Source organism: Cyprinus carpio, chromosome A14 (assembly GCF_018340385.1).
Source record: "Cyprinus carpio isolate SPL01 chromosome A14, ASM1834038v1, whole genome shotgun sequence".
Classification (NCBI taxonomy): Eukaryota; Metazoa; Chordata; class Actinopteri; order Cypriniformes; family Cyprinidae; genus Cyprinus; species Cyprinus carpio.
The window spans coordinates 6,909,983-6,936,070 of record NC_056585.1 but is presented as its reverse complement, the minus strand read 5'-3'; the positions used below and the strand labels follow the sequence as shown (position 1 = coordinate 6,936,070).

Sequence of the window (26,088 nt, the reverse complement as noted above, 5' to 3'; positions counted from 1 at the left end):
TGTCTTGGCTGGACCTCAAGTTCTTTTTGAACTGAATGGTGGGAAGGGGTCATATCAACAATCTACAGTTATTCCTTCCTCTAATTTACTGTCCGACTCTGAACCCCATTTGAACTGCTCTAAATACACTGCAGATATCCCAAGGTTAGCAATGTTCTTCCTGAAGTTTAGAGACGGTAAACTTCACATCCCTCTGTTGGTCAGGCTGATATTCTGAATGGGTTTGGTTGAATGATTGTGTTACACAGAGACGTTAGGAGTCAACGTGTTTGCTATTCAGGTTCCTCCACTTTTACTGCATTTGAGAAAATTTCCTGTTTGAGTTTAAGTTGCTTATATCGCTGCCTTATGGAAAAAGTCCAGGTCATATTTACATGAAAATTAAAAGCTTGAAAAATTGAATGTTGATCATTAAGGACGTTTCCCTCATAAGTTGAATTATTTTTACTGTAATGCATTCAGATGTTTTTATTCGTAATAATTAGTAGTTCTCATTATTCTCAGACGATTCTTATTTTTTATTCCCACTTTTATTTTAATATTTATTCTATGTTTTTTATAATCATTACAGTAGCTTTTGAAAATACTATTATACAGTGTTTATTTATTTATTTAAATCTGCGTGAGTCAATCAAAGTTCACCAATTGGGTAGAGAGTAGATGGAGGGACAATATATGCGATTTATAAATAATAAAATAAAAATACTAATAAGTAAATTAGCTAAATGTTTTATAATTAATTTTTATAATCCTTTAATACTATTAAGGTAAATAGTATTGTTTTATGCTTACTAAATTTACTTTAACAAATGCTTTGCAGTTTTTCTCTCTTTCTTTTGGGTTGAAATATGACCTGGACATGTTCTTGACAGTTTTGTTTCTATACTATTCCTTCCTATTCATTGGTTTACATACAGAATATAAAATCATATCTCTCTCGCTTCAGTAAATGTCCCGTGTGTAGGTCAGGTGGAGTTTACAAAAGGATCTGTAAGTGAACACCTGTCTTCACTGTTTGTGCCGAAGTAGGCTTTGTTCTGCTCCTTCACACTCCACATGATTTTTCCTCAGGCAGCAAGATGCCAGGTTTTAGCGACTTTATGAACAACAGAGATATCTGATTTGTCGTTTTGCAATGGTGGAGTTTGAAGAGCCACCCAGTCTGTGATCTCCATTGGTTCACAGTGAAGTGGATTTACTGCCTCCTAAAAACCGAACGTTCCTGATCTTCAAGATCCAACTTGTTTAACAGGTGATGTGTTGTGTTGTGTTCTGGTGTAACCTGATCTTCAGGTATGTCAAAATCTCATAGAATTCTTCTGTGGTTTGGTGGAAACACATTTAGATATAATGAAAGGAACCTTTCAGTTGTGTCTAGAAATGTTTGTAATTTATGCAATGTGAACCTTTTAAATGTTTAATAATGTTTGTAAAGGATTTGTGTGCAGCCAGTGTTACTAAATGCCACTGCAAACATAGTGATTATTTCATGACAATTTGGCAATGTTTTATTATAATGGATGTTGTAAGTGAGTCGTGCTAAAAGGTTAATGCTATTTACACTAAACCCGACCCTAAACCAAACTGATAAGTGATTTGTTCAAAAGCAAAAGTGACATAAAATACTTGTGCAGAAGCAATGACGCCATTATAGCTCTTTGAGCTCTTTTATCGAGACTCGTGTTTCAGCGCTATACCAGGTGGACTACCAAGCAAGTTTACTTTTAGAAAAGCCATGCATATGGAGCTGGTTATGTAAAGCAAAAGTCAAAAAATGTATGACAAATCATGCACTGTGGTAAAGGTGATAAAGTAAGTTTTGATTAATTGATAATCTGCTCCTGTAATCATCATTTGTGTTGAAAAAGAATAAAAGTTGTTGTTTTGCAAAAACCAATAATTTTCAATTCTTCTTTAAAATAAATGTAGAAGTATGTATGTATGTATGTATGTATGTATGTAGGTAAGTTTTTGGAGTGTTGCAAAAATGTGGGTTGTGGCACGTTTTTCAAATGAGTCTATGTTGTATAGATCTCTATATGTAAATGACCTAACCTCATTGCATGTGAAACACAACATAGTTCACACTGTTGTTCATCAGGGTGTGGCCACATTTCTGCTAAATAAACATTGATATCTGAATGTGATCAGTCATATGTTAATGAGCTTATGTTTGTTGTCATGCAAACTCCCATAAACCAGATCATGAGAGTTGTGCCATTCTTGTTCATAAAGACTTAAGATTATGTGAAATTGGCAAAAAAAAAAAAAAAAAAAAGGAGCCATATCTAGTGGTCAAAATATGTGAAGATGGGCTATTTTAACTTTGGCCCTAGCAAATGCATAGCAATACGCCATTTGTAATCGATTTTCAGTTTGCCAACAACTTGAGCTTGAGGCTGAGAAATAAGATTATGATGCAGATGCCAAATTTGATTAATTTAATGCTGAACTGGAGCAGTAAGGGTGTGTTTTGTGGTCACCGGGCCCTCATTTAAGGTCTATCTCTGGGAATGTTCTGGTATTTCTCATGCGGCTCGTTTCCTTAGCAAATGAATGAGTCTGTTTCATAGAGGCTCAGACGCCCTTGAAATGAGTTTAACACTGATAGATTTGGGAGGATATTACAAAATGTTTTATTTATTTCAAAGTCTAACGGCAGCAGTTTTTGCACTCACATGATGTATTTTTTAACTGCTTGAACATGCAAAGATATCACATGTTCAGCATGGGTTTCCAAGTGATTCAGTGGAGTTTCGAGTGATTCAACATATGTCTGTCCACTGTGTTATTTTTCCTCTCCAGTAGCGACTTTTCAAAGCAGCAGGATGTTTTAAGGCGAGTGACGATTTGTGAATTTAAGAGATGCATTGAACTTTTCCCTGCCCCTTTTCTCTTGCGCGACTTTATTGCGTTACTCAGGACATCTGGGATTGAAATGTTGGTAGTGAAGAAAAAAGAAAAGCATGCACTCTTTCCCCTCCCCCTCTCCATCTGTGCCTCCTCCCTCTCCGGCAGACACGCCGACCGCTACTCCCATTGCCTGTCAGGAAGTGTTATGACTCGCTGCCGTAGGTCTTTATGAGGCAGGCAGGAATGCTGGTGTTTCAGATTAGCCTTGAAGGGTGTGGAGGGAGTACTGCCTCTACTGCTGCGACCGCTGGTGCCTACAGCTCCATTCTCAGCTCACGTCGGGACGGTTAGTCTTTCTTTGCTTCTTCTCTTCTCCCTCTACATTCCCCATTCTCTCATTAACGTTATACACTAGGGAAAGCATGCTCCCTGTTTCTGTCTCTCTGCTAAGTGCACAGCATCTGTAAAAGCTCTCTCTTGTTTGAGTTCAGATTTATTACATCTGTTTGGAGTGAAGGACGCAGCTCGGGGGTAAACTGGGGGCCGCTGTTTTAAGTCAGGTTTTAAAGTGTTTTTTGCATCTTGTCAGACTGGTAAATCAATTTTTGTGTGTTAGAGCACATTGTCAGTTTTCTGTTTTTGAATCAGAACCCATAGAAAGCAGTTTGATGGCAGTTTTCTTTTTCTTTGTAACATTATCACTGCATAATGCTTTTGACTTTGTTCAGTCACTCATGCAGTGCTGGCAGTCCTTAGAGACACTGAAAACTAGTGACTAGACAGGATTCTCTGGTTGCTTAGATTGGTGCATGACTCAGTATCATGAGGTCACACTACTCTTCACCCATTTAGGAAGTAAACAAACCTTAGTAAAATTAAAATGCATCTATACTTGAATTGTGAAGAAGCAGTTGAATTGTGGAAGATTCAAACTGATGGTATGTAGAGCACAGTGCTGTCTCAGGGAAAGAGATGCCACAAGGGTGGAGAATTTGCCCGTTTGTTTTTGTCTTTTTCTAAAAAATTCCAGCGAAAGTTTCCATGTTGGCCTTCTGAATAGTTGAAGGATGACATCAAATGTAGACCTTGAGACAAAATCAGCCAACAACCTTTGTCGGGTGCTCTCTTTAAGGGTTATGTACACAATGTGCAGTTAAGTCATTATGTAACTTTGGCTTTGCCTTATTTTTAAACATTTTTAGAAGTCTATAACTTTATGCTGTCCCACCAGGGTGTGGTAGGACGGTTTGCACCACTAATGACATAACAAAGAGTTAACAAAAAACACAAGCTGGAGTGACAGCTATGGGAATAGAGATGTTGACATGCACCACGGGTGTGTCCTGATTCATCATGACGACTTGTAAGGAACCGGAAGATGCATCTTTGGCAGCTTATAGTGCTGCATTGCTGTGATTTCTGCATGTAAGAGCAGATCTCAGGTCAGTTTGTACAGCAGAGTGTGACTGAGGCTGAGACGCTGCATCTGTTCTCGTTTCAGTTGCTATGGCTGGACTCTGCTCAACAATTTAAATTTTGTTGTGTCAGTTCAAACGGTATGTTACCGTAATGTGTTCATTGCCTCTCACTGAAATGTTATGCCAATGCTATAATATTGCAATTAAATGGACTGCATTAATTATTGTGATATCCTGGACAAATATTTACTTTGTTTTAGTGTATAGTTTATTACTGTTCACTGTGTGTTTGGGTGATAAGATTTATGCTTATGTTGAAGAACATTTAACATCCATAGAAACTTTCCATTGCACAAAAGCTTCTTTATAGACAAAAAAAGTTTTTTTTTTAGGTTATTAAAATATTATTCACCTTAAGAAAAATGGTTATTTTAAGAATTGGTTACTGAAAGGTTCTTTGGGGAACCAAAACTTGCTCTTCTATGACACTGTTGCAAAAACCTTTTTTGGGCCTTTGTATTTAAGATTTTAGTTGTTAGGCTGAATTTCACAATAACACAAAAGCAGGCCGACTGTTGGACAGTTCAGGTCGGAGCACATCTGGTATTCAGATTTTTACGCATCTATCATAACTCTGTGATAAAATAACACACTGATCTTCCAAAGAAACACGTCCAGACTTTGACTTTTGGCTGTGGATTGGTCTCTTCCTTTTAGTTGATCTATTTTAGCTTCTCTTTTACAATTTTCTGGATATGCGACTCTTTGCTAGACTTTTACTAGCCTTGATTTCCAGTCATCTGAACACAATGAATAGGGCTTTAAATAGATGTAGTTGTGTTTCGATCTTTGTCATGGCAAAGAATCACTTCACTTCGTTACTTACATTCTGGTGAGGTTGCGTTCAAAAGGACCTGCTTTGACACGCCCTCTGGAACATGCATTTTGCCCAAATATAGTCTACTCTGTTGCATGCTTGATAGACGTTTGCATGTCATTTGCATGTCTTATGATGTCTTATCATATATGTACAATTCCTCTTCCAGGTTTCTCTTTTAGAAGACAGTCGCCAATGTTCAGTTACTACAGTTTGGAGGCTCAGACAATAAAGTTTTTGTTCTTCTCTTTACAGAAGGACACACTTTATTTGACTGAAAGAGCTTCAGGTTGTTCTTTGGGAGATGGCAGGAAAGATATCCAAAGACGAGCTGGAAGAGTTGCGGGAGGCCTTTGGGAAAGTCGGTGAGTGCTCTTCCTGTCCGACCAGTTTTGTCTACTCTAATCACTACTTGGTGTGCCGCCCTTGAAGGTGTCCTTTTCCTTCACGTATCTTGTGATTTCTACTGATTTGTCTTTGTTTTATTTGCATAAAATGAAAACAGCTACATCACTGTACAAAGCCAAAATTAGGATTAGCAAGCTCTTCAAATGGCATTTAGATTCTGGTTTAAAATGACATTGATTGGGAAACTCTAGACTGTTATTTGTGAAGTGATTGTTTTGTAACGTTGTTATCAGTCCTCTTAACTGCATGTGAGTCTTGTCCTATAACAGTCTGCATTGTTCTTGCTCAGAGACACATCTGGGTTTTTCATTTGAACTCATGAAGATTTTGGCATCTCTTGTTGCCTGGCGCTTGAACTGTCCTCATTGTCTCCAAACCAGAAACCGTTTACTGCAACTATAGTGTATATAGTGTATATTTACACACTATATTGTGTTTCTATAGATTCACTCTGAGTAGGACTTTAATCTACTTATTTATTTATTTGTTCAGTAGCATGTACTGTGAGTATTTGCCGTATTTTGAACTATGAGATTGTCAGCTGCAGAATTTGGTGCTTTTACCAAGTCAGTTACCAAGTTAGCCAAGTGTTAGTTCATCCAAAAATGAAAATATATCATCATTTACTTCATGTCATTCCCATTGATCTTAAAAATGTCAGTGAAGATGTTTTTAATAAAACCCGAGATTTCAGTTCTCTATTGAATGTCCATTTCACCAAAACTCAAAAATAAAAATGACTGTGAGCAGCTATCTATTCAATGCTGGCTGATGCTCTTAGCAGAGGTTTCTTGAACATATATATATACACTCACATGAGCTCTTAAGGTACTTCAGAAGTGGATTTTGTCAAAGTGGTTTTGAAATGCCTGGAACATCCATATCAGCGACTGAGTTTGAGTGTTGCATAGTGTTGCATCAGTAGAGAATCAATATAGTATGTCAGTAGATTTACAATAAGCAATGCATTTAAGAGTGTAGAGTATATGCAGTTTGTGGAATTTGGATTTGGATGTTTTTCATGGTCCTTGATAGGAATGTGCTTCAGACTACATTTTCCCATTTATCTGATTTCACCAGCAGGCTGGGCAGAAAATTGAGGCATGAACTGTTGCCAGTGTCATGGTTATAATGCACATACTAGAAAAACCCCAGTGGCTGACAGTTCCTGTTGGTTATTTTAATGTTGTTTGATCTGTTTTAGTATTTCAGATAGCATTTATTAGATAGACCCTATAACACAACAGCTCTGATTCAAATGCAGTGGCCTGCCTACTGTAGCCAGCTATTAGCAAAACAGGCATTCTCTCTACTTCCACATATTTGGCAAATGGCAAGAGACCTTGTTCTGGCCAGAATCTAAGGCCGTGTCTCTTTTATGGATAATACCAGAATGCATTACTTGAAGTTCAGCTCAGTAAAATGTGTTTAGCCTGAACTGTTACTCATTAAAATGTGGCATGTGTTTTAGTCATAAGCATAAATTCTATAAATATAAACATTTTCATTGTTTTTGCAATGTTTCATTTTAGTGTATAGATGTATTTGTTTTGATATGTTATGTTGATGTTTTGAAGCTGCTTAAAACGTACCCATGAGATGTTTTCATATTTCCAAAATGTTTTATTTTGCATGCACATATGCAATAAAATGCTGTTTTTCTTAATTTTCTCAGAGTTTGTCGCTGATCGTTTTTACTCGTCAAACTATTTAAACTGCATTTCCTAACTTTTTTTTTTTCTTTGTAGTTGAGGTTTCATAACTTTTTTAAGCTGTTGAACTGCAACGTAACCCAGTTGCAACCAAAACGTTTTGCACTTGTTGGGAAGATGCAAGATGTTGACACTAAACCACTCATTTTCATTTTTCTCCATAGATTTGAACGGCAATGGCTTCATCTTTGACTATGAGCTCCACGACCTGTTCAAAGAGGCCAATCTGCCCCTGCCGGGGTACAAAGTCCGAGAGATCATCCAGAAACTGATGGAAGAGGGTGACAAAGACAAGGACAACAAGATCAGCTTTGATGAGTTTGTGTCTGTAAGTGTCTGCAAACCGTTCTGTTCCTTATGGATGCAGGACATATTCATTCCTTAATATCTAAAAAAAATTATGCATCTACATCCTACATATAGGATGTATATCTACATACACATCCAAACTATGCTAAAGACTTGCTACACACAAAAATCTCAATTCTCAGTTTTCCTTGTGATGCTTTGGATAATAAAATTGAGCCCAGTGTTTCAATGCTTTGTTCTGTCTATAGAGTTAAAGTTTGAAAATCAAATGTTATTGTTGTACGAAAAAAAAAAAAAGCAATGACATGATCACATACACTGTTGAGATATTGTGCTGTGCACGCATGAGATTTCATTGGGTGAATGCAAGTTACATCTTTTAGAAAACAGTTGAATGGTTAAAGTGGAAAGGTTTCTGCATGATTAATGAATTAGTCAGAATTAGTAAGTTAGTAAGGATGCTATGTAAGGTTGTTTAGTTGAACCTGAATTTGAAACCCAACAAATTGTTCAGAAGGCACCATTTACAGCTTTTAATCCCTGATTTGCTTAATCAGCAGTAGCTTTCAGCATAAACAGATAATGCACTGTACATTGAGATTAGAGTTTCAGAGCTGAATGCAGATGGCATTTCACCATTGCATCATTTTTAGTAATCAGCGTTATGATGGAAAAGAATGATGGAATACAAATAATTAGTATCAAATGTTGTTATGGTGCCTCAAAATACTTTGTTTATTAGATTAGATTAGATCTGCAGAATATCTACAAGATCATAAGATAAAACAATAGGCCAAAAATCTCCAAAAACTAACTCTACCGGTCAAAAGTTGGGAACAATTATGATTATGATTTGTATGTTCCGCCTAATGATTTTATGGAAACCCTGATACATTTTTATTTCAGGATTATCTGATGAATAAAAAGAATGGCATTTATTTGAAATAGAAATCTTTTGTAGCATTACAAATGTCTTTACTGCCATTTTCTTTAGTCTTACCAGACTTTTGAATGGCAGTGTATCACAGTTTCCACAAAAATATGAAGCAGCAAAAACTGTTTTTAACTGATAATAAGAAGAAATGTTTCTTGAGCAGCAAATCAGCATATTAGAATGATTTCAGTCTTGGTGAGCATAAGAGACTTCTCTCAAAAAGATAAAAAAAATCATAATTACTATAATGAGACGCTTTTGCACTCAGTACTTGTGGATATATAATATTAAAACTGCTGTTGATGCTTTCTGTAAACGGCGTGTCATCCTGTTGAACAGCCCTGTGTTTGTTTGCACTGCTGCGAGGAGGTTATGAGCAGCTGCTAGCAGCCTCCGTTCACTAGATCTTCCACTTGGCACAGACAGTCATGCTTTAATTACCCACACTTGCCACACGTCAGAAGATATGTGCATCTGTTTAGTTTCAAAGACCTTGTGTATGTTTGACCACATGTATGCTTGTGTATTTTTCAAATAGTAATGCATATTTTCTTCTTCATGTGTGGATCAATTGGTTACTGTGTATTAAAGCAATAAGGTGCATGAGTCAATTCTAAAGTCCCAGGCTAAAAGTTGCTGTTGTTAGGCATGACACACTGTGCAGTGACTATTTTACAACATAGCATGGCGTCAAGGGACAGATTTTACACAATGAAAGGTTACACTTTATTTTGATAGTATGCTTTTGACATTCTACTAACCATAAGTAACTTTGCAACTACATGACAGCCAGCAGTCATTAGAGCAATATTGTCTGCTTAATATCTGCTAACACTTTTTTGATGGCTCCCAACAGATTTCTAAGTAACTTTAAGTCAACTTGTTCTGCTAAACCTGACCCAAGTCTACTAATACTCTAATGAAAGCCAGTTGGTGTGTAGTTGCAAATTAATGAGAGTTAGCTGACGTACAGTAGTAGCTACTTATACAGTAGTTAGTAGAATGTCTGAAGTGGACTATCGAAATAAAGTGTATCCTATTAAAAATATCAAGGAGAACATTTTTTTTTATTATTATTATTTTTGTTGTTTTATTATGCAAAGTAGTTTCAGACAAGTAAACTGAGTTAATAGTTACCTCTCTGGGTGCTGAACAGTTACAGTTCATGTATCTGAGCATTTCAGCATGACTTTATAAATAATATTATGGTCCCTTGTGTCTGCACAGATCTTTCAAGAGCTAAAGAGCAGTGACATTGCAAAGAGCTTCCGGAAGGCCATCAACAGGAAGGAGGGTATCTTGGCTATCGGCGGCACGTCTGAGCTCTCCAGTGCAGGCACACAGCACTCCTTCTCAGGTAAAAATGCATCACTTTCAGTGGATCAAACAAACCCCTGCTTCCTTTTGATATAATAACATATACACCGCACTTCCCACTGGCCGAGGTAAAGACCAAAAAGACCAAATGTGGTCTTTGCATGGATTGCCATATGCATATCTATATTAATGGTATGCAATCTTGTTTTCTGTGTCTTTGTCCAGAGGAGGAAAGGTTTGCTTTCGTGAACTGGATCAACACAGCGCTGGAACAGGACCCTGACTGTAAACATGTGTTGCCCATGAATCCCAATACAGATGATCTCTTCAAGGCTGTAGGTGATGGTGTTGTGCTGTGGTAAGTAAAATTCACTCCTTAACGTCTTATCTGTGATTTTATTTTATATTAAGAACCCTCCTAAATGCATGTGCCTTTGTTTCCTTTTAGTAAAATGATCAACCTGTCAGTACCTGATACTATTGATGAGAGAACCATCAACAAGAAGAAACTAACACCATTCACAATACAGGTTTGGTTCTGTTTTGTTTTTTTTCTTCTTCTTTCTGTTTTGGCTCCATCTCTGTTCTAAGATTATTCTTTGAAATATGACTTCAAAACACTTGCATGGTTTTAGTCCTTTTGTTTCGAATCACATATGTGTTAGATTTGAAGCTAACAGAGGTCATTGCTTCTGTCTTGCAGGAGAATCTTAACCTGGCTCTTAACTCGGCCTCTGCCATTGGCTGTCATGTGGTCAACATCGGGGCTCTGGACCTTCGGGAAGGCAAACCTCATCTGGTTTTGGGCCTGCTGTGGCAGATCATCAAAATTGGTCTGTTTGCTGACATTGAGCTGAGCAGAAATGAGGGTATGTGTTACACAAATACGGTTGCACATATTGTCCAAATAGTGCTGGCATTGTCATGGCTGATAACAACATCCAGGAATCCTGACAAACAGATAAAGCTCTCATTTAAAGAAGTTAAACGATAACCCAACTGACTGAATTGACTGTTGTGGCAGACTTGCTCTTATATCTGACCTCATTACTGGACTGAACAGTTTGTTTTCTCCCAAATTAAACCTAAGGGAGTTTAGGCCTGTCCCAGAGGCCCTGTGCCTTAACAGAGAGAGTCGCCTAGCAGTCAATAAACATTTATATTATTATATAAAATTGCTTTTCATCTGACAGACTGCCAGGAATGATTAGTCACAAAGCAGGACTTGGATGACAAATGATAAACAAAAAATATAATTGCCTTGGCTTGGCATTTATAGATCCACTGATGGTTCTGTATACAAGCATCAGTGCCTTGAACTGCAGGCAACAACCATCAACCAGTAAAAGTGAGACAAATGCGCTGTCTTCTGTATTCTCATTGGGTTAAAAGCCCATAAACATGTGGCTGTGTTCTGGATCATTTGCAGAGGTTTGTGTGTGTGAGCAGGGAGAATAGCTAGAAGGACATAGCCTAATCTAAATCTAGTCTAAAATGGGGTTATTATTGATGGGCCTTGCTAAAAAGAGATTATTGTAGCTAGGGGGTGTTCCTTCATCCAGGCCAAAGTTTGTCAGCCAAGCTGAGATCCATGCAAGTATTTAGTAGATATGCATGTCCTTAGTGTAACAGTAGCAGAAAAATCCATGTGACTGGATGGTAAGTACCAGCAACACTGTGTAAATGAAGAAAAGAAAGGGACCAACACCGAACCCTGAGGTACTCCAGTTGTTTGTTTGATCTGTGAAAGGAAAGAAGAGACCTGGTTGAAAAAAAAAGGATTTTCATATGAACAAAAAACTGAAGCTGGTCTGTAATTTTCTGCTAGTGTAGAGTTTTTAAAGTTGTGAGTTTAACTTTGCCTACTTGAATGTGGTGGGAAAAGTATGGGCAATACAGTAAACATTAACAATTGAGTTGTGGTGCACTTTGAGGTCATGGAAAGAGCCTGGTCAATTTGAATTTAAGTGAATTGACTTTCTGAAACACAACAGAAATTGTAAAATTATCAGTGCTCGGCAAATGCAAAAACATACACTTTTTAAAAAAATTTCAAAAAATAAAACACACAATAAACAGTGAACACACAACACACAGCATTCTGGATACACAATACACATGGTCTTTTTTCAGCTCTGGCTGCACTGTTGAGGGATGGAGAGACACTCGAGGATCTGATGAAACTGTCTCCAGAGGAACTGTTGCTTCGCTGGGCCAACTTCCACCTGGAGAATGCCGGCTGGAGCAAGATCAACAACTTCAGCCATGATATTAAGGTCAGTCGTAATGTGTTTGTTTACTGTGATCTGCTTTTGTGTCTGCATGCTAATAAAGTATCAGATCTCTGTCTCTCCTAATGTTTTCATGAGGATATTGAGCATGATAATTGTGGTAGTAGTCCAGCATATCTTTTATATTTATTTAGTTTAGTAAGATATGAAATCTGTTGTTGGAGATCCTACGGTAAAGTTTTAAATGCATAGTACCACTCTCACATGAGGGCTTTTATTCTCTTATCAAGATCGTTGATATAAAAATGATTTCCTGCTTATTGAAATAACTTCAGTCTGTACAGATGTATTATTGTCATGTAATGGATGTTAAAGTTCACAATGTTTCTTTTGCATCACATGTACACTCTCACACACATTTCACTCCTGACAACAAAGACACCAGTTGTCAGATATCTTTTATACAGACTACATGAAACTACATTCTAGATTCTTAACGTGATGTATTTCAGAAAAAAAAGCTTCATAAAAACTTCAAAAAAATTAATTTAAAATATTTGACTTTAAATTTATGTGCACATCAGTGTGTTGATGCCATGTTCACTTTAAATGAAAGACTAAAATGTCTTTTACCCTTAATAAACATACAAAATATATTTATATAAAGAAAAAATAAGTAATTTTCTTGGTCAAATTTTAGTGAATATTTCCGATACAGTCCTGTTTTTTTTGAATGGTGTTTAAGGCAGTCACTATTATTTTGCTTATACTTAAAATTAGTCTTTGTATTAAACAGCAGTGGTTCTTCATTCTGGTCCTGGTGACCCACCGCTCTGCACATTTCGTATGTTTCTCGTATCTGACGCACTCAGTTGATCTCATAGAGCTGTTCCCTAATAAGCTGATGATCTGAATCAGGTGTGTTGGATAAGAAAGACAAACGGTATCCACTTTTGATGTAATAAATATTCACAAATTTAACAAAAAATCTCCTCACTAATCAGCCCAAAATCACTAAAATGTTAAACTACCACACAACCCCATACGAAATCAAGAAAACAAAATAATATAGTTCCTACACACTGATTGTACATTTATAAGTTTATATGGAGAGAGAGAGAGAGAGCGAGAGAACACAATATTATAGGACCTTGAGAGTGGGTGGACTCTTTTGACTTCAGAACATCAGAACATCAGCACCCTAGCATTGTGAAAGGGAGATTTTCCCACACTCAGAAAATGTGTACATGTAGTTAAGAATGACTTTAAATGAGATATACTGTACTAATACAGCATATATACAGATATCAAATGACATGTACCTGAAAAAAAAAAGTTGTTTTTTTTTAATAGCGTAAATCGTGTGTGAATGTAAAATGGGAAGTTTTACATAGATGCTTTGCATATAATAAATCTCTTGAGCTAATGGTTAGATGATAGATTTACTTTAGCTTTCCTTTTAAAGGTGAAATAATTCTCAGCCTCGAATGAATGGAGACATGTTGCCGAACTTATCCAAATTAGAATTTACATAACAGCTAACTTCATTTTCTGTTTCATAAAGGCAGTGTAAGGGCAGTTACTTTGACTTTCAAATGCTCTGGGATGACATGAATCTTGTAAAATATGCGAGAGCTCATTTAGTGTCTAATGAAAGGTGTGTGACCCGAGTGCCCACTTGACTCGTTCATTCTCATAGAAAAGAGATTTGGTGAATCTGATCTCTACTGAATGATTTAACTAACATCTGTCTCTATCTCCCTCTATGCTGCAGTTAACAGATTTTTCAAACTGTGTAAAGGTACTTTTCCAAATGTACTGCTACATCAGTTACAGTGTATGCATTTTTGTTGTTGTTTGGTTTTATTCAGTCACATCTACCACCTTCATGTCCTTCGGAATTCATGCATGATTGTGCTTTTCTGATATTTTCACAGATATCTCTGGATTGTGCATCATCTAAATATAATTTACAATGTAACTGTATTCTGCTGCCTTCAAGTCCTTTGTGATATTGGTGTTGGACCTTTATAGAAATGCAGTCACACAAGCCTGTTGCCTCATAGTGTTTTTGGCAAGCTTTTATTGTTTATTCTTCAACAACAGAGCACAAAATGCATAGAAACTAAGTTGCACCAGCAATTTTCACAATGAAAACTTAAATATGATTAATACCACCTTATGACATGATTCTTTAAACCCATAAAGCCTGCAAATATCTAAGGCCTCTAAATGATCAAAACTTTGCTGAAAAACTCCCACCAGACTTTTGGAGAGATTAGCATCATTTTTAATGACTGAAACTGATGATTTTATAGTCTGATAATCAATAATTGTTTTATTTCAGCTTTTAAAACAAAAATAAGTAAACATGGTTTTCTGTTGAACGCAGTGGCACAACAGATCCTGTGATTATGCCACTATGGTGTGTGAATACATGAATACAATCCTACAGACAGGACTTGAAGGCAGCATTACACTACGTTCATTAAAAGTTTTTTTTCTCTTCTCACTCTTGCAGGACTCGAGGGCTTATTTCCACCTGCTCAACCAGATCGCACCAAAAGGTCAGAAGGAGGGTGAAGATCGTATTGACATTGACATGTCAGGCTTCAGCGTGAGTTCAAATGATACACTTACAAAATTAACATCATTCACTGTGCGTTTCTGTGTCATAAACCATAAACCAAACATAAATAAAAAAGGTTTGTGTCAGAAGATCAGAGCTTCAGTCACTGTGTAGCAGCTCATTGTAAGTCAGGACGGAGGCAATTCATCTCAGATGTGTGTTGAGACACACTGGGGACTTCCTGAAAGCCTCTGACTGGGAGCTTCCTGCTTTTTGGAGAAGCATCAGCAGTTCAAACACAAGTGTGTCTCTGGGGGTCTAAACTCGGCAAGAGAGGGTGAAAGTGTATGCAAACTTGGGATTGATTGTTATAATCAATGCTGAAATCAAAAGCTGTGGTTTCTAAGCAGGATGTGTTTTCCCAAACGATAGTGAATTCCAGTCGGAACTTTGTTAAAATCAGCAGAAAGCCACTGTTTATTGCACATTGTGTTCCAGTCTGTGGCCCGTGGCAGTCACAACACTGCGGATGCCACATTCCACCCCCAGTACGCCATGATTCAAGTCATTCACTGGTTTGGGACAATAACAACATTGCCCATTTCCCAGCAGCGTCTAAACAGACAGAGGTCTGATGATTGAGTGCCGGGTGACTCGTGTGAGTGTATTTAACCCCACACACAGGCCGGAGCAGCTGTTATTGACTGTGTGCTGAATGAGGTGGCTGTGGTTCGGCCGGCAGCTGCTGTAGCGCTGGGACACAGTCAGGGTCACTTCATCATCAACATCAGCCACTGTTTCAGCTTTCTGCTGCCGTCGTGTTGTGCTAGTGTGAGCACAACACCACAAATAATGTTTCCTTTCAGTGCTTGAACCTCCATGTCTGGCATTCTGTTTCAAACAATCTCATATCTATATATACACACAAAAAAAAAAAAAAATGCATAATAAGTTTAGATTTTAAAATATATAAAAATAAAAACTCTCCTCCTCACACACACTGCATTTATCTGATGAAAAAAAAAAAAAAAAAAAATTATTATGAAATATTATTACAATTTAAAAGAAATGTTTTCTGTTTGAATATATGTAAGATGATCTTTCAGAAATCATTCTAATATGCTGATTATTATCAGTTTTTTTATTATCATATATTATATATATTTTTTAACTGTGATGTATAGTTTTCAGGATTCTTTAATAAATAAAAAGTTTAAAAGAACAGCATTTATTTGAATTTCTTTTTTTGTAGCAGTGAAAATCTTTACTGTTACTTTTGATTAATGTGCCTTTGCTGAATAAAAATATGAATTTCGATAAAAACATAAAAAAAAAATACTGACCCCAAACTTTTAAAGTTTATTTACTCCATTTTTTACAAAAACTTATGCTTTCAAAATGTTTAAAGCCACAAAATAAATAAATAAATAAATAAATATATATATATATATAAGTATCTCTTCAGCATATAAGGCAGCTGCTCATTATAATATATATATATATATATATATATATATATATATATATATATATATATATATATATATATATATATATATATATATATATATATTATATAAGTATCTCTTCAGCATATAAGGCAGCTGCTCATTGCTTGTCTTATCGTTGATTGATTTGAGCAGCTCACTATAGTTTGTCACGAACCCTTTTTGTACGTGACATCATTTTGATTGGAGTTCTGCACTATTACACATTTAACTGATTCTGAAGTTCATGCAGGTGCCAAATGAATCTGGCTCAAGTAATGTCCACGTACTTCGTCATCTGTGCCATTTCTCTTAAGTGTTTACATTAGATTTGATTTGTCTCTTATTTTTTCACCGACCCATGGGACAGAAAAGATGAATGTTTTGCATCTGTGGCTTAAGCAAATCGGACTCATTGAAGTAGAGAGGGGGAGATTAGTTAATTTGGCAGCAGCTGAATGCAGTGAATTGTATTTGGCAAGCGTCTCAGTTTGTCCTGGTGTGTGTTCTGCAGGAGAAAGATGACCTGAAGAGAGCCGAGTGTATGCTGCTGCAGGCAGACAGGCTGGGATGCAGACAGTTTGTCACGTCTACTGACGTCGTGTCTGGCAACCCTAAACTCAACTTGGCCTTTGTGGCCAATCTCTTCAACAAGTACCCAGCGCTGACCAAACCCGAGAATCAAGACATCAACTGGGGACTTCTGGAGGGTGGGTGTTTTGCTTATGATTGTTGTTCTTTCCTGTCTCATCTTGCCATTTTAGCATTTGCTAAATACATGTGCCACGTAATGACTCATGAAAATGGGTGGCATTTCTTCCAAAAATATACCGGATGGCATCACAGAAGGCATTTTCAGGATTTGGCTTTTAATGGAAACTGGTGAAAGGCAGACTGAGATTTAAAGGGAGGGCCTGGTTGCCTCATTTCCTGCAGACTAACGGTTAACACCCTTTTAGTGAAGGTTGCGCCCTCTTGTGGTCCAAACACACACAAAAAAAAAAGCAGTCAGACCTAACCCTCAGTTTATAACTAGCATTCAGTTCATTTTCTTGTCCATTGATGATAATTATATATTTTTTCCTAACAATTTTCTTCTGAAATATCATATTTCATCCATTAAGACAATGCATGCTATAATCTCACGCATATATTTAGTGCACACTGGGTTTCGGTTTACTTGCCCCGAAATTTGTTTTTGCAGTGTCCACTTTTTGACCTGATGAGTCTTGTGTTCAAAATAATGATTAAAAAAAATTATAAGGTCAAGAGTATCTATATTTCATTTATTTCTACAATATAAATAGCTTATTATTAATTCACATTAGACTTATAAATATAAATATAACTTATTATAACTAAAAAATAGATTGAGTTTAAATTGATCAACTGTTACTAAATAAACAGCCCCCTCAAAACTAAAAAAGCATCACGTGATGTCATTTTCTTCTGCGGTGAACATTTTGAACACATTATGGTGACTGTTCCATTGATTTCAATGACCTGTTGTCGAGGAGTATTGTAATACAGTTTGCAATATGTTTCTCTATTTTAATTAAAATATTAAATTTAATGTTAACCTGCATAACCTGACTGACTAGATGTTATTTTCTTGATCAGACCCAAATTATGGGTCAAAATACTTTTTTTTCCAGATGTAGAATTAACCCTAAAATTATGCAATGATTTGTTACAGAAATCATCATATGTACATACTATGCTCCATGTCATTTCAATTCATATACTAATTATTATTATTAGTTGTGTTTTTTGAAGAACATCATCACTCACTGTTACTCTTAATTACTAAAAAACATATGTCATAGTTGATAAACCGATGACTAGCTGGTCTGGTCATTCACTTATTCATTTATGTATTGTATATTGTGTATGTTTATGTATGCTGTTGTGATTTCTCATGTCTGTGAATGTGCTCCAAACCCACCGTCCCTATAGGAATAAATAAAGCAAAGTAAACTAAAATATAAAATTAATTTCATGCAGTCACTTACGATCATGAAGAAATATCGGTTCTTTTTGTTAACGTCAGTTATAACTATATTAGTTAAAATTAAATAACAATGACAAACACTTCTTTAGCATTTAGCAAATGAACTCTTCTGTGTGTTTGTAATTCCTGTGATTAACCCCTGCTTCGCTCGGTTTCTGCAGGAGAGACCCGAGAGGAGAGGACTTTCAGAAACTGGATGAATTCTCTGGGTGTCAATCCTCATGTTAATCACTTATACGGGTAAATCCCACGCTCCCTTACCTTCACATCTTAACCTGTGTCAGGAAATCCAAATCAAGATGATAGAGGAATGAAATGCACCTCAAGTGTAACATTGTAACTGTAAATGAAACGAATGTGTTTCGGCCTTTTCAGTGACCTTCAGGATGCTCTGGTCATCCTGCAACTTTATGAGAAGATCAAGGTTCCTGTCGACTGGAACAACAAAGTCAACAAGCCTCCATATCCTAAACTAGGGGCCAACATGAAGAAGGTATTCATTCTACAGTCATCAGCCTTCTTCCAAACACATGCAGAATGATTGACAGACACAGAGCACTCGTGCTGCTACATCCTCAGTCTCTTGTGTGTGTGTGTGTGTTTTTTTTTTGTTTCAGAGGTACAAAAACTGTAACTACGCTGTGGAACTGGGGAAGACCAAAGCCAATTTCTCGCTGGTGGGCATCGGGGGGCAAGACTTGAATGATGGGAACCCAACGCTCACTCTCGCCCTGGTCTGGCAACTCATGAGGAGGTACAACTCAAACTAATAACAGACACACAGATGCATCCTATAAGATGAAATTAAATACAGACATACATAGAATTTGAATGATAAATTTAGTATAACTCTGATTTTATGTATGTGAATGTAAAGCTTGAATAGTGTAAGTGCTAGTGAACTGATTGTGACGAGTCTGTGTGCTGCGTTTTTGTCCAGATACACTCTGAATGTACTTGAGGGCCTGGGCGATGGGCAGAAGGTCAACGATGACATCATCGTCAACTGGGTTAATAAGACTTTGGCGGGAGCAGGAAAATCATCCAAAATCTCCAGTTTCAAGGTGCACAAGCCTGCGTTTATCTGCTAGCGTATATGTGCATGCTTCATACAGCAGCCCTGTATTCATGTAGCTGCATGTGTTGGTTGAATATCAGAAGTAAGTGTAATGTTCTGGACTGCAGGACAAAGAGATCAGTTCCAGTCTGGCGGTGCTGGACCTGATTGATGCCATCCAGCCCGGCTGCGTCCACTACGACCTCGTGAAGAGAGGAAGCCTTAGCGATGAAGACAAACTGGACAATGCAAAGTATGAGTGCTCATTAGATAGCCACTGTGTGTGAAGCCCAAAATATATGCATGCAGTCAATACTGTCAGTTAGGACTAGGTTTGAAAATCATGATCTGATACAAGTAATTTATCAAATAATCTTAAAATAGTTTAAAATAAATATTCAGTGATTTTATGTTAAGAATTCAACTAAATATAGCTTCAAAACATACAAGCAAATATAATCTTTACAAGCAGTAAACAAAAAGTTTTCCACATCTGAAATCTTCCAGACTGATGCAGTGATTGACTTTTCTCTTCTTCTCAGCATTGCTGCTGTTTATTACATTCACACTAATGCACAAATCTACTTTAACATAGCAGATGTTTTGTCCTGTGTTTGAGACATAACTGACTGTTTACATTGATTTCACACCATGCAGTTGCACTTAACCACTCACACGACGTAACACACAGCCGAGAATGATATCCCGCACTTGCTTTTGTATATTGCTTCATCGATAAGGCTTTATGCAAGTTTATATACTTATTCAATGTTTTGTGTGTGTTTGTGTGTGTGTGTGTGAGAGAGAGAGAGTGAGTGAGTGAGTGAGTGAGTGAGTGAGTGAGTGAGTGAGAGAGTCCGTGTGAGTAAGAGTGAGTGAGTGAGTGAGAGAGCATGTGTGAGAGAGTGCGTGTGAGTTAGTGAGTGCGAGTGAGTGAGTGCGTGTGTGCGAGTAAGTGAGAGTGTAAGTGAGTGAGTGAGTGAGTGCGTGTGAGAGAGTGCGTGCGAGTAAGTGAGAGAGTGTGTGTGCATGTGAGTGAGTGAGTGAGTGAGTGAGTGAGTGAGTGTGAGAGAGTGACTGAGTGCGTGCGAGTGAGTGAGGGAGTGAATGCATGTGAGTGAGTGAGTGCGTGCGAGTGAGTGAGAGAGCGAGTTAGTGAGAGAGCATGTGTGAGGGAGTGAGTGAGTGTGTGAGTGCGAGTGAGTGAGTGTGTGCGATTGAGTGAGTGAGTGAATGCGTGTGAGTGAGTGAGTGCGTGTGAGTAAGTGCATGTGAGTGAGTGAGTGTGTGTGAGTAAGTGCATGTGAGTGAGTGAGTGTGTGAGTGAGTGCGTGCGATTGAGTGAGTGAGTGAATGCGTGTGAGTGAGTGAGTGAGTGCGTGCAAGTGAGGGAGTGAGTGCGTGCGAGTGAGGGAGTGAGTGCGTGCGAGTGAGTGAGTGCGTGCGAGTGAGGGAGTGAGTGCGTGCGATTGAGTGAGTGAGTGAATGCGTGTGAATGAGTGAGTGCGTGCGAGTGAGGGAGTGAGTGCGTGCGAGTGAGTGAGGGTGTGCGAGTGAGGGAGTGAGTGCGTGTGTGTGAATGAGTGAGTGAGTGCGTGTGAGTGAGTGAGTGAGTGAATGCGTGTGAGTGAGTGAGTGAGTGCGTGTGAGTGAGTGACTGAGTGAGTGCGTGTGAGTAAGTGCATGTGAGTTAGTGAGTGCGTGTGAGTAAGTGCGAGTGAGTGAGTGAGTGAGTGAGTGCGAGTGAGTGAGTGAGTGAGTGTGTGAGTAAGTGCGAGTGAGTGAGTGAGTGAGTGAGTGCGTGTGAGTGAGTGAGTGCGTGTGAGTGAGTGAGTGCGTGTGTGCGAGTGAGAGAGTGAGTGCGTGAGAGTGTGAGTGAGTGAGTGCGTGTGAGAGAGTGAGTGAGGGAGTGAGTGCGTGCGATTGGAGTGAGTGAATGGTGTGGTGAGTGAGTGAGTGCGTGCGAGGTGAGGGAGGAATGCGAGTGAGATGAGTGAGTGCGTGCGAGTGAGGGAGTGAGTGCGTTCCAGTGAGTGAGTGAATGCGTGTGAATGAGTGAGTGCGTGCGAGTGAGGGAGTGAGTGCGTGCGAGTGAGTGAGGGTGTGCGAGTGAGGGAGTGAGTGATGTGCGTTGAGTGAGTGAGTGAGTGAGTGAGTGAGTGTGAGTGAGTGAGTGAGTGTGAGTGAGTGAGTGCGTGTGAGTGAGTGAGTGAGTGCGTGTGAGTGAGTGAGTGAGTGAGTGCGTGTGAGTAAGTGCATGTGAGTGAGTGAGTGCGTGTGAGTAAGTGCGAGTGAGTGAGTGAGTGAGTGTGTGAGTGAGTGCGAGTGAGTGAGTGAGTGAGTGAGTGAGTGCGTGTGAGTGAGTGAGTGCGTGTGAGTGAGTGAGTGCGTGTGTTGAGTGAGTGAGTGCGTGTGTGCGAGTGAGAGAGTGAGTGCGTGTGAGTGAGAGTGTGAGTGAGTGCGTGTGAGAGAGTGAGTGAGGGAGTGAGTGCGTGCGATTGAGTGAGTGAGTGAATGCGTGTGAATGAGTGAGTGCGTGCGTGTGAGGGAGTGAGTGCGAGTGAGGGAGTGAGTGCGTGCGAGTGAGGGAGTGAGTGCGTGCGATTGAGTGAGTGAATGCGAGTGAGTGAGTGCGTGCGAGTGAGGGAGTGAGTGTGTGCGAGTGAGTGAGTGTGTGCGAGTGAGGGAGTGAGTGCGTGTGTGTGAGTGAGTGAGAGAGTGAGTGCGTGTGAGTGAGTGAGTGAGTGCGTGTGAGAGAGTGAGTGAGTGCGTGTGAGAGAGTGCGTGCGAGTAAGTGAGAGAGTGTGTGTGCATGTGAGAGAGTGAGTGAGTGAGTGAGTGTGAGAGAGTGACTGAGTCCGTGCGAGTGAGTGAGTGAGGGAGATGTGTGGGCATGTGAGTGAGTGTGAGCGTGCGTGCGAGTGAGAGAGTGAGCGAGGTTAGTGAGGGAGTGAGTGAGTGAGTGTGTGTGTGAGTGAGTGCGAGTGAGTGAGTGCGTGCGATTGAGTGAGTGTGTGTGAGTGAGAGAGTGAGTGTGTGTGTATGTCAGTGAGTGAGAGAGTGAGTGCGTGTGAGTGAGTGGTAATGTGTGAGAGAGTGAGTGAGAGAGTGAGTGAGTGTGAGAGAGAGTGCGTGCGAGTAAGTGAGAGTGTGTGTGCATGTGAGAGAGTGAGTGAGTGAGTGAGTGTGAGAGAGTGACTGAGTCCGTGCGAGTGAGTGAGTGAGGGAGTGAATGCATGTGAGTGAGTGAGTGCGTGCGAGTGAGTGAGAGAGCGAGTTAGTGAGGGAGTGAGTGAGTGAGTGTGTGTGTGAGTGAGTGCGAGTGAGTGAGTGCGTGCGATTGAGTGAATGCGTGTGAGTGAGTGAGTGAGTGAGTGAGTGTGTGTGAGTAAGTGCATGTGAGTGAGTGTGTGAGTGAGTGCGAGTGAGTGAGTGAGTGAGTGAGTGCGAGTGAGTGAGTGTGTGAGTGAGTGCGAGTGAGGGAGTGAGTGCGTGCGAGTGAGTGAGTGTGTGCGAGTGAGGGAGTGAGTGAGAGAGTGAGTGCGTGTGAGTGAGTGAGTGCGTGCGAGTGAGTGAGTGTGTGCGAGTGAGGGAGTGAGTGAGAGAGTGAGTGCGTGTGAGTGAGTGAGAGAGTGTGTAAGTGTGTGTTTGTGAGAGAGAGTGAGTGTGAGTGAGTGAGAGAGTGAGTGAGATAAGGAGTGTGTGTGTGTGTGTGAGAGAGAGTGTGTAATTAGCAGCAAGCAGAATACAGCTGTCTCGCGCACACATATAGTTGAGAGAATCACAGTGCATTTGCAGAATTGATTTATTTTCTTCTGCCCCTAATTATGACACAAATGATGAAGGCTGTGGAGTCTGTGTAATATTTCCCAGTACAGTGAGGTTGTTTCTGTCTCTCTTGCAGGTATGCTGTATCCATGGCCAGGAAGATTGGCGCTCGTGTGTATGCCCTGCCTGATGATCTAGTGGAGGTCAAACCCAAGATGGTGATGACCGTGTTCGCGTGTCTAATGGGCAGAGGGATGAAGAGGGCATAAAACGGGACCCTGCGGACAATCAAGCGCTGATGTCCTACCCACAAGCCATTTTGCTGGTTGAAAGGCTTCTGGTTCAGTAAATTTATTACAACCACAATTTAAAAAAATAATGCCACCAGATGTTAAAGAATCATGTTTAAGTTTGGCAGCACTGCAATGCTGAAATGGGCTTGAAGTTTATGGAAGGGGACCAAAACAATTACGATTCCATCTGCAAAAGGGACAAATTAATACCTAATTAAATCTTCAGTGAATTTCAAGATGACTAAAGCATATCTTCGCTGGATCCAACCCATGTCAGACTCAGCTTTGCAATACTCTATTTACATAATTGATAAAGGATGTATGTACGAGTGATAGGTGTAGTTTTGACAGCTTTGGACATTTAGAGTCACGACTGGCCTTACTAGATGCAGTATTGCCTCTCTGCAGAACATGATTGTGTTTGAGTCATTAAATTGGACCGCTTATTCTCCTTATGTTTCATATGTTACAGAATTAGAACCAGAAAGGTTTCAGTGAGACACTTTAACACATTCCGTAGTCAAATCTCTACTGTCTGATGTATATGCATACTCTTTTTACCTGCAAGAGACATCCAGACAGAATGATCTATGCATGATCTATATTTTTTATTAAAAACAATACACTCAGGCTTTAAAAGCTTTAAGCATTAACCAATCCATGCTGTTTGTTTAATATGAAGATGACAAATAAACGTAGACGCAGAGGAAGGTCATCACATGTGGTCAGTGTCAAAAACCTTACCACCGTCTGATGATAATAAACTACTTTGTCGCCGGGAATGAAACTGGAAGTGGCTGATCATACGGCAGCATGTTATCTATGGACCGAAGCAGCTCAATCCAAATGTCTGTAACTGAAAAACATCATACAAATAAAGCAGAAAATGCAACTGTATTTCAGCTTTAGCACGTCTTCTTTTTTCTTTCTTTTTCTGTCATAAACAGTCTCATGTAGACTTATTCTGGTTAAAAAAGGCTAATAAATGACTGTGGTTTATTTTGGAATACTAATATTCTAGCTCCAAAATGTACTCCTAGTGAAAATTGTGGAATAATTAAGATGTTTAAGTATTTTTTAAAGAAATCTGATCAGAGCACAGTAAAAACAGGTAAAGCTTCAGATTAGGGAACACTATTCACTGTTAAGTAGTTGCTTTTTAGCATGCATATTTCTGGCACATTGGCTATTTATTAGTACTTAGGAAGCACAGATTCACAACTTTTCTCAACATTGATAATAATCAGAAATGTTTCTTGAGCAGCAAATCAGCATATTAGAATGATTTCTGAAGATCATGTGACACTGAAGACTGGAGTAATGATGCTGAAAATACAGCTGTGCATCTCAGAAGAATAAATTACATTTTAAAATACATTACTATAGAAAACAGTTAGTTTAAATTGTAATAATAATAATGCATGACCACATTCTAGATCCCTTAAACCATACTCAATACCTAAACAGAACTGCTGCAATAACTGCCTTACTATCAGTAAGCAGCAAATTAGGAGTTTATTGAGGGAAAATATCTCAGGTCACAAGCAATCTTCCCCCTATTTCTTTCTCTATTGGCCGGATATTTCAGCCACCTGAGCTGAGCCACCAAAAATATTCTTTATACCAGACCTGTCCAGCATACACAAAAAGTGTGTAACTTTTGTAATGTGCTATTTATATTTGATTTGACCCTTGATGTAACTAAATGGATAACATTTTAGGTTACCTGAGAAATATTTTTTTACAGTGCTGTGTTACTTACCAAGAAATGCTATTTAAAAATCATTCTAAAAAAAAAAATCTAACACAAAATAATATAATATAATATAATTCATTTAATATAATATAGCTAATATGAAAAAAATGAAATAATAATATAATATAATAAAATAATAAAAACTTAATATAATAAAATAAAAAAAAAAAATATAATATAATATAATATAATATAATATAATTCATTTAATATAATATAGCTAATATGAAAAAAATGAAGCAGTTATTACTCATGAATTCCCTTTTTGAGGTCAATTATTTATAGACTTTAATATAATATAATTGATATAAAAAAAAAATCAATATTTTTTTTTTTTTTAAAAACATGAACATGTGACTTCTTTCACAGTTATCTAAACATCCCCATGTAGAGTTTGCAGACTACTATAAATGTCTCAGAGTTTTGTTGTCTCATCATCCACCACCTAATCAAGCCACTTTTCTTTAAAACACGGATGTTTTATTTGACATGTCTTTACATTAGCGTTGGCTCTCGTGTAGATCTGTTTCGTCTGCAACCACTGCAGTATTCGATTTCTACAGATTTCTAACTCATCATTCTCTTTTTTATATAAAACCTGTAAACCGCATTCACCGGATCTAACTCTATAGCGGTTTGCCCGAGCATTGCAATTATTTCACACTTAAAGGTGCTGTATGTAAGTTTTTGACTCTACTTAAGCATAAAAATACCATAATATATTTGCTGATATTTAACATGACAAGTTAACATACTTGTTTAGCTGAAAAACAATGCTTCAGTCAGTTATTCTTTGAAAATGTGTGGCCGGAATGTCTGTTTTTGTTTTGGTTTGTGAAACCCGCCCACTGCCAGTTTACCCAATTTTATTTCAGCACCACAGGTTGCCAGTTGGTGGAAAACACAGCGTATTTCATTTCATTCATCATCACGTGCGCTTGTTCTTGTTGGTGTCGTCAATCTGGCAACCTGCGTCAAGTCTGAGGAGGAGGGTCCGGGTGAAAAAATTACTGGTTTCAATGTGTTTTTGATCAAATAAATGCAGACTTGGTGAACATAAGAGAATTCTTAAAAAAAAAAATGTAAAA

The 26,088-nt window shown here is 38.4% G+C and overlaps 1 protein-coding gene across 1 annotated transcript; it reads left to right on the top strand.

Moving 5' to 3' along the window:
• Positions 1 to 3,040: 3,040 nt before the first annotated feature.
• LOC109079907 (plastin-3-like) lies at positions 3,041 to 24,141 on the top strand. Its single transcript, XM_042769809.1, has 16 exons — positions 3,041 to 3,199; positions 5,404 to 5,513; positions 7,433 to 7,596; positions 9,739 to 9,868; positions 10,054 to 10,186; positions 10,277 to 10,358; positions 10,532 to 10,697; positions 11,962 to 12,104; positions 14,581 to 14,676; positions 16,630 to 16,825; positions 18,288 to 18,366; positions 18,502 to 18,619; positions 18,744 to 18,880; positions 19,067 to 19,190; positions 19,312 to 19,436; positions 23,088 to 24,141. Exons 2-16 carry the CDS (start codon positions 5,453 to 5,455, stop codon positions 23,218 to 23,220), a joined length of 1,887 nt encoding a protein of 628 aa, XP_042625743.1. The 5' UTR covers positions 3,041 to 3,199; positions 5,404 to 5,452; the 3' UTR covers positions 23,221 to 24,141.
• Positions 24,142 to 26,088: the final 1,947 nt, after the last annotated feature.